The sequence below is a fragment of the Phyllobates terribilis genome, unplaced genomic scaffold (assembly GCF_046119375.1).
Source record: "Phyllobates terribilis strain yellow unplaced genomic scaffold, ASM4611937v1 Scaffold_2__4_contigs__length_985480577, whole genome shotgun sequence".
In the NCBI taxonomy this organism is placed as follows: domain Eukaryota; kingdom Metazoa; phylum Chordata; class Amphibia; order Anura; family Dendrobatidae; genus Phyllobates; species Phyllobates terribilis.
The window spans coordinates 368321794-368338934 of record NW_027362762.1 but is presented as its reverse complement, the minus strand read 5'-3'; the positions used below and the strand labels follow the sequence as shown (position 1 = coordinate 368338934).

Here is a 17141-nt window from a genome sequence, read left to right as displayed (position 1 = left end):
GATGATGTAAATAATAATAATAATATATATATAAAAATGACATAGTATTTTGTCAATTTGTCATAAAACATCATATGTCAATGCTTTAAAATGCAAAACAGAGACAAAAATAGGAAACGCTGTTACTACTGTTATGAAATAAACATTGTAAAATGTAAATTATTAATCTCCATTTAAAAAAATGAAGCAAAATTAAGTTAAAAACAGCACATACCGCTAATTTCCTAAGGTTATCCAGCATTTCATTTTGATCCTTAAAATCTGTGGTGTGGATCATGTTCACAGCTTCTTCTTTTTCTGTTAGCCAAGCATCAAAATGACACTAAAATAAAAAAATAATACCCATAATAAAGAAGCACATACCTAAAATAAATCTGACACAGGTTTACAAAACTTTATTACCTGAATACATGTCGAATGTTAAAACATTCATAAAGCTTTTAGCAGTTTAAAGTCATTCTGAATAAACTAGTATTATTGCTTTAGTTTTTTCACTAGTACATTTTTTCTAAAAAAAAAAAAGTGTCCTCGCCATTCTTCTTTTTACTACACTGCAGTGATAAATTGCCATATAGCTCTCATAATTATTGAAGTCAAATATTAGTCTTAGTGGTATATGGGAGTCATGTTACGTATTGTGGAAAGAGGATGGGAGAGCTATCAGATACTATGTGTTTTAATTTCAAAATTCTAATATTAATTTAAAAGACTAAAAATATTTTCTATTGTAAGACTGTCAATGTAAAGGTCATACCACATTCCATGCGATGTGTTGGTTCTCGGCAAAACCCACGATGCACATATATAAAGCATCTATTGCACTGAGCAAATTGATGCACCATAGAAACATTTATTAGACCAATTATGACATGGGTGAGAATGTTATCACACATACTTCATATCTATGTAGATAAGATCCAATACTAATATACAGATACTTGTATCTGTTGTTTTAATTTTCATAATATAATAATATAATGCAAGCAAATGTAATAATGTTTCAAACATACTTTATGAATTAAATCCGAAAAAAAACTTTCAAAAACCTTCTAAAAGATGTCCTCCTATGCTGTTTCTGAATCAAATCCGTATACAGTTCCACTGATACTGAATACGTCTTACTAAGCTTACACAGCGTTCACGCTCCTGGCTGAATCCCATGCACTGTATGTCAGTGCATCAGTAGTTTACCTCAGTCTTCGGCACAGTGCCCGAGCTCTGTCAGATGTTGGCTGTCGGCACACTGCTCCTCTGTCTGTCAGCTGGTTCCTGTGTGCTCAGTGATATCGGTAGTTTTCCTCAATGTATAGCACAAACACACAGGACAATTAATTGAAAGGCAGAAAGAGCTCAGAAACATCGGCACTTCCCCTCAGTGTTTACCACACTGCTCCTTCTGCCTTGTCAGCGGGTTCATGTGTCCTCAGTGATATCAGCATTTTACAGTGTTATTGACTGTCCTGAGGCACATTTGCTGGAAATGTTATCACTCACAGGCAACACAGGAGCCAGCATCTGACAGAATAACACTGAGAAGTGCCAATGTCACTGAGCACACATGAACCAACTGATAGGGCATAAGAAATAGTGTGGCAAATAGTGCCCATGTTACTGAGCTCCTTCTGCACTGTCAGCTGATTGTCCTGTGTGTCTGTGTGCTGACAACCAAGAGCTGACAGATCTCGTACGCAGTGAGACTGAGGTAAACTGCTGATGCACTGACATACAGTGCATCGGATCCAGCTAGTAGCATGCAAGCTGTGCAGGCTTCGCCCCTATTCTTAGTAAGCCATATTCGGTTCCACACACACTTATATGGCTTTCTAAGATTTGCTTCAGAAAAATCATAGAGGGACATTTTCTAGAATGTTTTGAAAGGCTTTATTTTCATTTTAAAGATTATTAAAATTGCTTGCTGTACATTATTTTTGAATAAAAATTAAAACAACAGTTTTGCTTTAAGAAAGTCACATTTTGGTCTATATGGACCTTTCTCAAGTCATGTGTGGAATGAGGACAGGCATTATATGGTGGCAGCATCATTTTAAGGCCACTTTCACACATTCCGTATTTAGTAAGTGTGGTGCCCCTGAGGGTTCAGTCGCCACAGAAGTACTGCACCTCACCCAGAGGTGTGGTGTCTCCCTGCTCTCAGGTAAGGAGGGAGTGCTGCATGGAACCCAAACACCTGCATCCAACACTAAACTACCCCAGGCCAGCAGGAGGGGCAAGACGCAATGTAGTTTCTGCTGAGCCCTGACCCTGGCTGGGGTGGGGGGAACCCAAAGGCAAAGGGAACCAGTAGTGGGTGTGAGTGGAGGAAGTAGTTCATGGGAGCACTCATACAGTAAAGATATATAACGGGTAGACACCTTAACGGTGGCAGTTGGAGAACAGTGTGTGGTTGTGTAGGAACAGTCCAGGAGCAGAGTCTCTTTAGGAGCTCTGCTCCACCACAAGGGCCCAGGACAGAGGCCCAGGAGGGGGCAGGGAGTAAGCTCTGTTGTACTGAAGGGATCCTAGGGGGTATGGCGAGTTCAGGCGGCACCCGTACACCCCGAACCAGCCAAGTGTCAGGAGGATCTAGGCCTCAAGAAGGGGACCGGCCCCTGGCCCAGTCATGCAGCTTCAAGCCTCGGCTGGAAAAACTGGAGGCTTCTGGCTTCTATAGCCACAAGCCAAACCCTCACTTCAATCCCTGTAAGGTCAAGCAGGTCTGTGCAACTCTGACAGACAGGGGGGACCTCGCAGCACCCGAACAGGATTCACAGTAGGAAGCGCAGGGCAGGAGGGAGAAAGACCCAGCGTGAAGTCGGTCTAGAAAGGTACATAAGAAAGTGGGGTTCTGCCAGGTACACCCGAGCCGCCTGAGGAGGGACTGAACCCCTGCCCGGTGAACGCAGTGCGACGCGGGAGGCTTGCACGAGTACAGTGCACCTGTGGACTGTCTAAGAACTGTGAGTAAATCTTGGATGACTGCACTGCACTGCCTCCATTCCTTTCTTTCGCCGGCGCCATTTCCCTCCCTGCACCACAACGCCCAGCGCACCTCCATTATTCTACACTGCCCTGAGGCCTGCTCTACCTGTGGGGAGCTGTTCCATCTCAAGCTGCCCTATCATCTGCCTCAGAGGACTGTTGCAGCGCTGGTGATTCTCACCAGACACCACAGGTGGCGTCACGACAAATCCCCTACAAATTTTCCCCCCTTTTTAGTGACCGCCCTGTGCCACGGACCAGGCCAGCCACCGTGATATCCCCCAGCAGCCAAAAGAGGCCCGGCTGCCGAGTACCCCACCTTAGGTTACCTTAGTATTTGTAAGCCAAAACTAGGAGTGGAACAGTCAGAGGAAAAGTATAATAGAAACACGTCACCACTTCTGTATTTATCACCCACTCCTGGTTTTGGCTTACAAATACTGATGCAGAATACTGTCTTAATGCTAAACATGTGGATGTGGCCTTAGATGTTTAGCTTTTACATAACTTGTACATGGTATAATGAACACGCAGCTGACATATTTAATGTCTTAAATGAATTGGTGTCTTAGAAATCTGCAAATAATAACGAGCGTGCAAATCTTTAATTGTGCATATAAGCAAAATGAAAAATATATATAATATAAGTTATTATTCATGTTTCATTAAAATATTAGTTTAACATACTATGAATATTAAAGGAATATTAAAGAGGTTGAGGGGTTGTCCTTTACATAGTGAAACTACTTTGAGATATTCTCCTTGGAATTGTAGATGTGCACTCATTTCAACAAGAAGGCAATAAACATAGGACATATGAGAATTAAAAATCTATTATAATAAAATCTGGTCTAAATTCAAGGTGGTCTCCTCAAAGAAATATATTTTCACTATAATGGTCTGTGCACACAAAAGATGCTGATATACTTGTCAAGTTATTCAAGACAGAGACACTTCAGGAATATGCCAGCGTTTTTTTCTTTAAACGTCTTTTTTGGAGTCTTTTCAGTCATGTTTGTGGAAGCTTTGCCACCTATGTCTTTATTTTAATCATTTAAATTATAAATAGCTACCCAAATGGAAGCCACCCAATGAATGAACAGGTCTCTTATTGAGCTGCTTCACAGCTTTCAAAGCCTGAAGTGGTTAAAAGAAGCTCCAAAAGACTGAAGATATGAACAGCAAGTCATTTTTACATTGATGTGCTTATGTTCATACTTTGTAGTGTTTTCATTTAGTGCATGTTTAGGCAAATGTTGTATGATCGTACACTAAATATGTTGTAAACAAACTGGGCAACCTGATGTTCTTCATCTACCATGGCTAAATATCGTGCAATTACAAACCTGTTCTTCAGCAAAGTGCTGCCATTTTAGAAGAATTTCTTGTAAAAGTATCCATCTGTCTTCTGTCCATCTGCAAATAGCAGCCCAGCGATCTCCCAAATGCTGAAAATAAGACAATATTGGAAAAATTAATACATTGAATATTTTAGAAAGCAAATTATTTCTTAGCACTAGCAAAGAAATGTAACAATCTGTTGAAGCTATTTTTTCCACATAATAGAACTGCATAACGTGTCTTGTTTGTTGCAACTGATTCTGATCGTTCCACCACATTACAGTGACAGGAATGTTGTACATTCATGCTACCAACAATATGCACTCCAACTGAATTTGTGATATTTAAAGGGTTGTAAGATACATTAATATTCATGACCTATTCATAGACTCATATTTTTTCAATGAAGTTAAAAGGATTACACAAGAAGAGAAACACAGCTTGTTTGTATTAAGCTAGTCACTACTCACAGACAAGCCATGAGGTTGGATAGTAAAGAGATCCGAAGTCAAAAGCCAGGAGGGTACGTCATAGACAGAGGGGTGAGACAAAGGTGTAGCCAGGAAACAGTCCGAGGTCAGAATTCCAAGATAGTAGCAGATCACAACAAAGGGGCTAGTTAAACGGAAGGTCAAGAAATATCCAAGGTCGAGCAGCAAAGATCAGAATACCAGACTAGGAGCACAGAGCAAAAACACACCTCTTGAGCAAAGCTACAATTGGCAATTACCTGACATTGCCAGCCAATTAAATAGCCTGGTAATTATCTGGAAAGGAAAACACCTGGAGGAAACCCAAACACTACACTGACAGCCCAACTTGCCACTGCTATCCATAGGGAAGCTGAGCTGTCACTCACCGCACTAACAGTCTGACATGCCCCTGCTATCCATATTGCCACTGAGCTGTCACTCACAGCACTGACAGCCCGACACACCCCTGCTATCCATATTGCATATGATCTGTCACTCACAACTCTAACTGCCCGACACGCCCCTGCTATCCATATTACGGCTGAGCTGTCACTCACAGCACTAACAGCCCGACACACTCCTGCTGTCCATTGGGCAGCTGAGCTGTCACTCACAGCGTCCCTAGGACACAGCAATTGTTGGAATCATGACAGTTTGTTTAGAGACAACATTTTGACTTTTAACTGGGCATTTAGTTATCTGGACATACCAGCTAAGCCCCATTCAAGCAAATGTAAAAGAGCTTTAATAGCAGAGATAGCCTTTGTACAATTGTGGTACTATATATGTCAGAAATTAACCATAGTTTACAAACATTAAGGCCCCAATTCATCAAAGTTTTTATGTGAAATATTACTGCTACAAAACACTTTGAAAAGTTACATAATGAGCCAGGTCCGCCAAAGTGGGTGAAGCATGGGAGGTACGAAGAGTGGAGATGCCCGCTTGACACATTTTTCAAAAGTTACACCGCTTTTAATGCCATACCTGATGCCAAAATTGTACTCGGGTCCCTGACTGGAGTAACATTTCTTGCAAGGCCTCTTAATGAATTAGTCACATCTTGGTCCTGCACGCACCTTTTTTAAGACTGGTGTATGAAACTCCAGTTCTAATGAATCATGCTCAAAGTCTACAAACTTTAAATGATCTCTATAAAAAAGTGTCACTTATTCAAAGATGTTATCACCAACATAAAATCTGTATATTAAATAACTTTTCAGTTTCCAAAGTAAATGCTATATTTTAGAAGCATAAATCTTCTCAGGCTGACAAATTTGCCTTTTATATTTTTTATGCTGAACTGTCTGACACAGTATAATGTTTTAGAAAGCAGGGTTGTTTACAGCTATCTTCTAACATTTTAATTATGGTTAAGCATAACAAAGTAGTACAGAAACAGCATAAGATAATAAAGTTAAAAGTTTGCAAGAAGTTTGCACTTTATGCAAAAAATGCTCCAGGGTAAATTAAACTTTCGTTTTATATGCTACTGAGCAGAATACTAGGCATTTGGGATCACCCACAAATTTATAATCACACAAGATTATTAAAATGTGCGCACTACACATGACCACATAGCAGGCTTCCAAGGGTGAGTTTATTAAGGGAACTGAGCAAACAAATTAAATATCATTTCATGATCTCCTGAAATGATGAGCTATTATTAGCCATGTCTAATAAAGTTCCTTTCAGATTTGATTGTTTTTTTATAATGATGGATACTACCACGATCATAGTTTCATATCTTAAAAAAACACAAGCTCCTAAAACAGATATATCTTGTATATAAATGGCAAAGAAAATATGTAAATATTTCACCTTAAATCTTCTTCACATTAGATGAAGACTAACTATGGGCATAAGGCTTAAGCTACTTTCATGCTGTTGTCAGGCTCCATTATGGTTTCCATTGTAAAGTCTGAAGCTAGAACCTTAGCAGTCAATCTCTAATATCGCTAATAAAAAAAATAAAGAAAAGTCTTCGTTAGCTGCCTCTAGAGGATCTGACTTTTCTAACAAAAGTTTGATCCAAACTGTTTGGTTGTGCGATTCTGGAATGCTTAACAAAATTCCACAACCATACGTACAGTTAAAATGACTGGTCAGTTGTCTGAGGCTGTCAGAAGGGACTCCTGAGAAATGTTGTCATTGTGTCATGACGTCTAGCAGAGTATACTAATCAGTTGAGGTGCTAGGGATTAGTGTTGAGCGAATTTGTTCGGCATTTCAAATTCGGATTCATGTTCAAGGTTCCGAATTGTTCGTGCCGAAAAATAGGCTCCGCCTACGAACATCCCTGATTTGCCACGCTGTCACGCAGATGTCACGCTGATGTTATCAGGGATATTCATGGGCGGAGCCGATTTTTTGGCACAAACAAGCCGGAACCCCAAACACGAACCCGAATTTGAAATGCCGAACAAATTCGCTCAACACTACTGGGGATGACTGTAGGTAGAACGTGGTTCACAGGGCTCCAGACCAGGGTTCTGCAAATCAATTCACTAATATATAGAGGAAAGTTAATACACTGGTTATTTGGCAGCCAAATAGTCTGGTCTTTTTGCTTTGTGATCTGTGCAGAGTTAACTGTGCAGGGAGAGAAAGAGAAAGTGGGTTGATTGATATGGAAAACTGGAAAAAAAATCATTATAGTAGAATTAAAAAATATATAATTAAAGAGATTGGCCCTTTAAAAAAATGTATTGTAATTGAAACACTTACTCCAGAAACCCCCACCAAGGATCCTGACCTCCTATTCTGAATAGTTTGAATAGAACAGTGCACATACATGTGCACTACTTTTTCATATAGTATCCATGTTTAGCTACCTCTGAAAAGGGCCCCATGCACATTAGACTAATGTTGGCTGAACCTGTCAATATTATTATTTATTATTATTATGCTTTGCTTCTATAGCACCATCTTATTCCACAGCACTTTACAAATATTATCATCTCTGTCCCCAATGGGGTTCACAATCTAAATTCCCTATCAGTATGTCTTTGAAGTGTGGGAGGAAATGGGGGTACCCGGAGGAAACCCACGCAAACACGAGAGAACATGCAAACTCCTTGAAGATGTTGACCTTGGTGGGATTTGAACCCAGGATCCAAATGCTTCAAAATCAACAATGTTTACAAATGAGCCACCATGCTTCCAAAATATCTCTATATCCATGGGCTCAGACATCAGTTTAATGTATGAAGTCGATTGTGCATCTCCGATTTTGGACTGCTGATCGAATTGATCTCTGTTGGCTGACATTCAGTGGCTTTCTCCCAGAGATCGCAGTTATGCTAGGCTTATCAAGCATTCCCATGTACAAGAGAGTTATCTGAAATGGCTATTGACTGAGGATTAGCTGAAGCATCATTCGGTCAACAGCCATCTGACGAGCAAGGCCTGCTTTAGTCCCAAAAACATTGAAATAAGTCCTATGCTCACGTAATTCAAACTCCTTCAAAACTGGCTTTTCAGAACTCGCCTTCTAGTGATTGGTCGGTGCCCTATGGTGAGACCCGCTTGTTAAGGTGATTGTTTATAATTTTATCACGTATCCTGTTGACATTAGACATGAAACAGAAACTATAGATGATTTTCTGCCCGTATATTGCCTTTAATAAAATACATCACTATTGTACTCTGTGAGATAAGTCAGAATAGTAGCACAATACACAAGGATATGGCTTTTTATACATCTCCTCAGACACTTCTTAGTCTTTAGCAAAAGTTGTGTCCAAACATGAGAGAAAGCTGAAGTCACAATCCTCCACAAACCTTCACGGCCACATTTGCAGTCAGACTGCAATATCTCACAAATTATGCAGATCTTGCAGTTTTGACTAAACGAGTACTGATTACACGTTACATCAATGATCTCATCATAAACTGCGAAATCTATCAGTCAAGATATGGTCATGGGATTCCTTTCAGCATCCCAAAATGCCGTAACCAAGAAGTTTGGTTTGACTTTACTAAAAAAGCCAGGTCCTCTACAGGCAGTTTAGAAAGAAGTTTTTTTTTATTATATTAAAGAGATATTTCAGAAAGTCTTTAGTAAGTGGCTGACAATTTTTTTTCTTAAATAATATAGCCACTTTTCTGGTATTCTTTAAATTCATGTCATGCTTTTAATAATTGACTAGAACGCAGAGTTAAGATAAAAACGAGATCCACTAAAAAGCCTATTACGCCTATATTATACATCTGATAACAAGTCAAGGTCAGCATTTTTGTAATTAATTTAACAAGAAAAGCAGATGATTGAAAGGCGATCAGTAGAGGTTTGATGGCTTTTATTCAATATTTTTTTAATGGCTCTCTGTTAAAAATGTTCATAATTATTCTAAGCTGATGGCCACTACACACCTGCTGTCTTCTATTTTTAGTATTATTTTAGGTGATACATCATCTTCTGCTAACTGAAAAACTAAAGGTCACGTAAAAACAGAGATACCCTTGTTGCTTGCATTAAAAAGGCAAGAAATGAAAGAGACATTTGAAAATTTAGGAAGAAGAGCGTTCTATAGTCTTAAATACTTATTACTCTTATTTGCATGACTTAATATATTAAGTAAGAGTATTAATAATTCATAAGAGACATGGAAACTGGCAATTGATACTGTTTACATGATTATCTACTTGGCACATGGGGGTTAAATCATTCATTCTGGTGAATCACAATGAGATGTATATTTTGTAATGCAGCGACTTGCTGGCATTACGGTAATGGTCCAGGATGTGTTTTACCTGACCATGTACCTTCCCCCTCAGGTGGCTGGTCACATGACTGTGACATAACACAGGTCCTGCATGCACAGAATGTCTGTCTGATCACATGACTGTGACATCAGCAAGGTCCTGTCAGTATGTGTGTGTGTGTGCACGGGATGCATATATAAACCCTGCTTGATGGGAGACAGGTGTGTTCGGTGTGAGATGTGAGGCCAGTGCTCCGTGTGTGTGGGACACCGTTTGTGAGAGGCCTAGTGAGGCCGAGTGAAGCCTGGCAGCCTGAAAGGCAAAGACTGGATCCTGTGTGGATGCTAGAGGCCTTGGAAGGCAGAGGTTTGAGGAAGAGTCCTGAAAGGCTGAGCCTGGATCCTGTGTGGATGTCAGTGGCCTTTGAGGGAACGACGGCTGGAGACCCCACCTGGGAAAGCCTTAAAGCCACAGTGGTGGCGGATTAAATGGACTGCAGCAACTAAACCCGGCAAAGGTAATACACTTTGTTATATGGACACTTATATAGACATTGATATAGTGTTACCTTGCTGAAGGCTGTAACTTGGGCCAATTGGGCCTGTCTGCTACTTGAGAGACTCCCGGATGTGAAGTGTGTAAACATGCCGGTGATATACTAAGAAGGACTGTGTGATATGCGGTTTATGATAAGATAATAAACTGCTGTATTGAGAAAATACCGGAAGGACATTGCACGTGTGCCTAATTTACCCGGTGCAGCGAGTATCCCCCATTATGATGACTAGTGCTGCCTTACAATTTACAAATCTATAGTACTTCATGCGTCTGTTTTCTCAAAACAGGCGCACCTACTATAATTCAAAGTAATGTACTTCATCTACTCCATTACATCAGGTGTTACCCTTACATTGTTCTACGTCATTTTACCAATACCTCATATGATATTTCTGCAATTTTTTTATCTGCCAGGGCGCAGCCAGGACCAGTAATGGTGACCTTGTGAATTAGGGGCTTTGCACCTCTGCGATGCATGGATAGGGTGCCGGGCATCCCGCCTAATGGAATAGTAGGGACGTGTAATAGGATGCTGACTAGGCACAGTGCCGCGTGTGTGTGAATTGCACCCTATTGCAAGTTTCATCTGTGTGAAGTTTCAGTGATAGGCAGTCACTCCTCCAGTGAGAGTGGATGAGAGTTATTGTTCATCAGCATTCTGCACCTGTGTTACCTCCTTCTAACAAAAGGGGGCCAGCTGCGTCCTGGTGTGCATTTTTCTTGACATCCTGGCTGGTGAGTACCATTGCCTTTTTGCTGTTTTCTAATTTGACTTTGGATTTTTTAAAAAAAAATTCTGTTTATTGTTCTGGCTATGCTGTTTGCCCTTAGACTTCTATGATCCCTGGATCTATGTGCTTCCAATTTACAGAGAGGTCTTTTTTTGCAAATTCATAGTCATGATTCGGACTCATGGCTTGTGTAAATGGGCTCTTAGACTTCTGTAATCCCCTGATCTCCTACCCTGTGCTTCCAATTTACAGAGAGGGTTTTTTTTTAGATTCATAGTCATAATTCGGCCTCATAGCTTGTCTAAATGGACCCTTAGACTTCTATGATCCCCTGATCTCCTACCCCGTTGCTTCCAATTTACAGAGAGGGTTTTTTTGGAGATTCATAGTCATTATTCGGTTTCATAGTAAACACCTGCCATTTTCTAGGGCTATTCTCTGTTGGATGATATGTGTTTTGTCTCATGGAATGCCTACAAGTTTGTAATATGGATCCATAAACAATAGGTTTGGCTTTACCATCTGCTTGCCTAAAAAGTTTTTATAATCTTGAGCATTTTTGTGATGCTGTATTGTTTCATAGAAGATCCTTTCTTAATTGTACTCTGAATATATTATATCTTGAGGTATATACTGATATATAATATAATGTACATCATGAGTATTACCAAATTCTAAGCACATTATCTAAAAGGCACCTTTATGTAGTACAGATCTTAACATTTGTCACTTAAGCTTTTTTTTTCCACCTTTTCTCCTTTTTTCCAATTTTTGGCTGACAGAAACAGAAAAGCCTCTGAGAGCTGCCTGTCAAAGAGCCCTAATCTTAATGAGAACAACTGTGCACAGCTCTACTGTAACTCTCAGTAAAAAATAGAAAATAAAAATATGGCTTAAGAGAAACAATATTTTTCAGCTTACAATAGCTTTGACACCTACTGACTTTTTAATATATATGATTTTTACAGCTGAGCTTCTACTCTGTTCAAATGACTTAAACTACAAAAAAAAAGAAAATCAAATATTACAGAAGTACAAAGGGAGCAATGTTCTTGGGAGTATAAAGGATAGTTGAACACAATCCCAACCCTTTAGGTGTAATAATAAGTTGTGGACTAATCATGGATGCCGGGAAGATAATTAGAGCCTTTTAGCCACCTGTGTTGTTCGCAGTGATTCATGTTCTTCTTACAATAGTTAGCATACTGATTTGTTATGGTTGGCCATATTTCAAAACAGAGACAAAATAAATTACATTATTTTGCTGCCCAATTTTCTTCAGAAGAATATTTTCTTCCAAGAATACAAATCAAATAATACGTTTAATAAAATACTACCAACGCGGTATACATTTTTATAATTGTCTCCATTTGTGCCAGAAGTTTTTTTTAGAGTTAATTTATATTTTGGAGCTAAATGAAAAATAATTGGATTCAAGAAGTTAATGTAGTTCTTAATCCATTACAATATAATTAAGAGAGTTAACACTGGAAATACTACTCTTTATTCAATTACGTGCTGTTTAAGGCTGGTCTTATACAGTGTGCAGCTGAAAAAGAAACTTTTTTTTAAAGAGCCATTCATGGCATTTTGTTTGCAGTTTGCGGAAAGAAGTTACATTAAAGTAAAAGTGAAAACAATGTAGAATTATTTTGGTGATGCTGCTATTTGGGTGCATCTATGGAGTTAAGTGGCCCAGATGGGAGGTTCTGATGACCCTGGTCATAAGAACAGGATCCCAACTGTCATTTCACAGCTGAGGACACCCTTACAGTCAATACAGGACATTCATAGAAAGAGGAAAAAAAAGCCAGCTCACCATTGCAGCATAGTGTACATAGACATATTACAAATGAAAATGAAGTAGAATCCAGCTCAAACAGAGTAAAAGTTCCAAACTTTAATGATGTGCTTTTAAAATAATGATGACATCAGAAAAAATGCAAAGATCAGAATGCAGCACCTATGCATTTCTGGCGCATTTTGCACCCTTGATCTTGGTGAACAATATGCACCAAAAACGTGTAGGTGTTGCATGCTGATCTTTGCATTTTTTCTGATGTCATTAAAGTTTTGAGCTAGATTCTACTTTACATTTTCATAGAACACTCATGCAGTACTTATTACATAGTACTATAAGAAACACAGAGCACCAGAACATGTCCTCTTAACTTTTGTCTGAAGTTGACATGCGTTGCTGACTTTATAAAAATTATGGAGAAACAGGAGGGAGGGTTAAGGAGCTGCAACACTGAATCCTTCTATGACTAAGGGCACAACCCTAGTGCCAGAAACGCGTAAGAATTTTAAATGATCCAATACAGTTTTTTCATATTTTACCTGTTGGAGTGCCAATATTCTCCTTTTTGTTTTATTTATACAAATTACTATACTTATTATAAAGGCCCAGGTCATTTTCTGTTGTTTTTTTTTTTTTGTTTTTTTATGGTAGCGCAAAAACATTTGAATTTTTTGTCATCCTGGTATATAGATACTGAATGCAATTGTACCACTAGATAAATAGCAGCAGACCTTTCTCTAAACATTTTTCTGGATCCTTATCATTCTTTCTCTCATAGCTCCCTTTAACTTGCCAAAGATAAATGCATAGTGATTGAGCTTAAAGGGCAAAAGCCTTCAACATCATGACATTGGCTGCAGCAAAGGTTCAACTTTAAAGCCAAGTTTTATAAGTGCATAACAGAGGTTATTGGATTTCTAAAATGAAGGTAAATGATGAAATAAAAAGGAAGGTTTAATAACGCTGATATCATGGTGTGTGATCCGTGTTTTCCATGTATTACAAGTAAATACAGGGTGGTCCAAAAGTAGGTGGCCGGAAAATAATAACATTTATTTAGATTTATATATAACATTACATTTACTAACACAAGCATAACATTGACAATTAAATTTTATCCTGAACAATAATACAAAAGCCCTTAAATTTTATGAATGCAGGTGCACAGTTTGAAGTCTGCCTCTTACGCTTCGACAAACTTTTTCGCACAAGTCTCTTTGGGTATTAATTTCTTGAAATGCATCTCTTATGTAATTTTTCAGATCACTGACACTTTTTGGTTTTCGACTATAAACTTTGTCCTTGAGTACTCCCCGAAAGAAAAAATCCATTGGGGTCCAGTCTGGTGAATGTGCCGGCCAATCAAGTGGGCCTCTTCGGCCAATCCATTTATTAGGAAATATTTCATCAAGATACTCGCGGACTACTCTTCAATAATGTGGAGGGGCCCCATCTTGTTGGAAATAAAGGTCATTTGAATTAGGCTGTTGCTGTAACTGGGGAGCAACTTGATTCATTGGAATTTCGAGATACTTATCTCCTGTGACTGTTCCATCAAAAAATATTGGTCCTAAAACGCCAAAACTTGAAATACCATCCCAAACATTGACACCAGGCTCATTTAGCTGTTGCTCTAATGTTAAATGCATGTTCTCATTATACCAGTAAATACAATTATGTCTGTTAATATGGCTGGATAATTTGAAATAAGCTTAATCACTCCACATAATATTATCTAAAATTACTAGATTTTCTTCAATTTCGTTAAGCATAATCTCACTAAATTGTAGCCGCCTGTCTGGGTCATCTTTCCTTCACTCCTCACATCAAATCACTCGCTCATTCATGTCATCTACACCTCAAAAACATCTCAAGAATCAGGACTTTTCTCACCTTTGACTCTTACTGTCGCTCTTATTCATTATCATCTGGACTACTGCAACTCTCTACTTATCGGGCTCCCTCTTACTAAACTCTCCCCTCTCCAATCCATCCTTAATGCAGCAGCCAGGATCATATTCCTCGCCAACCGCTACACCGATGCCTCTTCCCTGTGCCAGTCATTGCATTGGTTACCCATCCAATATAGAGTTCAATTTAAACTTATTATGCTTACCCACAAAATGCTCCATGCTTCAGTACCCCCCTACATCTCCTCCCTTGTCTCAGTCTACCCCACTACACGTGCCCTCCGTTCTGCCAATGACTTAAAACTAAAATCCTCCATAATCTGAACTTCCGACTCCCGTCTCCAAGATTTCTCGCGTGCTGCGCCAATTCTTTGGAATTCATTACCCAGGACAGTTTGATTAATTCCCAATACCCACAGTTTCAATCCGACCCTAAAAACCCATTTCTTTAGACTGGCATATCGCCTCCACACACTATCTGTCCATCCCAGTTGTCCGTCCCAGTTTCCCCTCTTATTAAAATCTTCTTCAATTTCAGGTTCATACCAACCATGCACATAATAGCCTCGGTCAGGACTGCACACATACTGGCAGGAAACCAGTCCATGTATTATTTATCCTATATAGTATATCAAGGCTGCATTATACAATATATATACATTCTACATTTTGTGTCTCCCCCATTTCCTCATAGACTGTAAGCTTGCGAGCAGGGCCCTCACTCCTTTCGATATGAGTTATGCTTATTCTGTATTGTTGTATAAGTCCCCCCTAAAATTTGTAAAGTGCTGCGGAATATGTTGGCGCTATAAAAATAAAAATTATTATTACTATTATCATCCTCCAATAAACCATGAATTAGATGTGGACGATAAGCTTTTCACCCAATAGATTTCAGGATTCGCATGATAGAAGCTCGTGAAATTCCCAATTCCAAAGAGGCTCTTCTGGTGGACTTGTGAGGAATGAAAAGTTCAATCTGATTGGTTGCTAAGGGCAACTGAGCCAGTTTCACTTTACACCATGTTTGATAAATCTACCCCTTCATAACCTTATTACACTTTCTGTCCATCTACTTTTGGACCACCCTGTATAATAATTTATCTAGACAAAAGAAATGAACAGCAAACTCTGCTACAGAGCATCAGTAGTGAAATTATTTGTTTATTAAAACACTAAAAAAACATGTAAATGAACATAGTACATTATAAATACTTGCCTGTAATTGGTCTTCTAATAATGCTGTAGCTTTATCTCCACTTGCTTCGTCCACCACAACCACCATATGAGTAAGTGAGTTAACTCTAACTTGCTCTTGCTCTAAGTCATCTTGTAAGGCCTAGAAAAAGATAAAATATATTTAAATTAATCAATTTATCCATCCATTCTGCATGTGGAGTAAATAACAAGCTATTTACTTTACTCGGGAAAATATATTTTTTGCTCATACTAACGAAATAGAAGGGTTAATATTTTCCACCACAGTGGCATTTAAAAGTTTTGCCACCCCTGGTGAAAATTACTGTTATTGTGAGCAGTTAAGCAAGTTGAAGATGAAATGATCTCAAAAACAGCTAAAGTTAAAGATTTAGGCAAAAAATATATTGTCTTTTTTTTTACATTTTAAAAATTACAAAAAGGAAAATGAGCCGATGCAAAAGTTTTGGCACCCTTGGAGATTTGTGTGCTCAGATAATTTTGACCAAGATTTCAGACCTTAAGGGTTAGGGTTATGGCTTGTTCGCTGTCATCGTTAGGAAAGGACAATTGATGCAAATTTCCCAGCTTTATAAAAAGAAACAGCCTCCTCTAACCTTCTGCCAAAAAATAGCAAACCTCGTTTCTTCTAAGCAGCTACTTAGCACTCTGAAAATGAAAATGGTGGAGGCTTACAATGCAGGAGAAGACTATAAGAAGAAAGCAAAGCATTTTCAAGTTGCCCTTTCCTCAGTTCTAAATGTAATTAAGAATTAGCAGTTAACCAGAACAGTAGAGTTCAGGATAAGGTCTGAAAGACAAAGCAAAATTTCAGCGAATGCTGCTAGTAGGATTGCTAGAGAGACAAATCAGAAACACTGCTTGACTGCAAAAGACCTTCAGAAAGATTTAGCAGACTCTGGAGTTGTGGTACATTATTCTGAGTCATCAGAAGAAAACCTCTCCTGTGTCCTAACCATAAAATTTAGCGTCAGTAGTATGTAAAAGAACATCTAAACAAGGCTGCATGCATTTTGGAAACAAGTCCTGTGGACCGATGAGGTTGAAATAGAACTATTTGGCCTCAATTATCACATTTTTGTGTGGAGAAAAAAGGGCACAAAATTTCAGGAAAAGAACATCTCGTCATCAACCATTAAGCAAGGGGTTGGATCAATCATGCTTTGGGGTTGTGTTGTAGCCCATGGCATGGGGAACATTTCGCGGGTAGAGGGAAAAGTGGATTCAATGAAATTTCAGCAAATTCTTGATGCAAACATAACACCATCTGTAAAAAAGCTGAAGTTGAAAAGAGGATGGCTTCTACAAATGAATAATGATACTAAACACACGTCAAAATCTACAACAGAGTACCTCAAAAGGAGCAAGCTGAAGGATTTACACTGATCCTCACCCAGGAATCTCACAGAACTGGAAGAATTTT

The 17141-nt window shown here is 38.9% G+C and overlaps 1 protein-coding gene across 11 annotated transcripts in view; it reads right to left on the bottom strand.

Annotated features, from left to right (window-relative positions):
* Positions 1 to 17141, bottom strand: part of DMD (dystrophin) — a 3940859-nt gene that overhangs the window by 2414674 nt on the left and 1509044 nt on the right. For all 11 annotated transcript variants that reach the window (XM_073664716.1, XM_073664719.1, XM_073664714.1 and 8 more), the window contains 3 exons: positions 15720 to 15839; positions 4326 to 4427; positions 215 to 322 (listed from right to left, as the gene is read on the bottom strand). In XM_073664716.1, coding sequence (XP_073520817.1) covers positions 215 to 322; positions 4326 to 4427; positions 15720 to 15839 — 330 coding nt within the window. The remainder of the gene's footprint in view (positions 1 to 214; positions 323 to 4325; positions 4428 to 15719; positions 15840 to 17141) is intronic.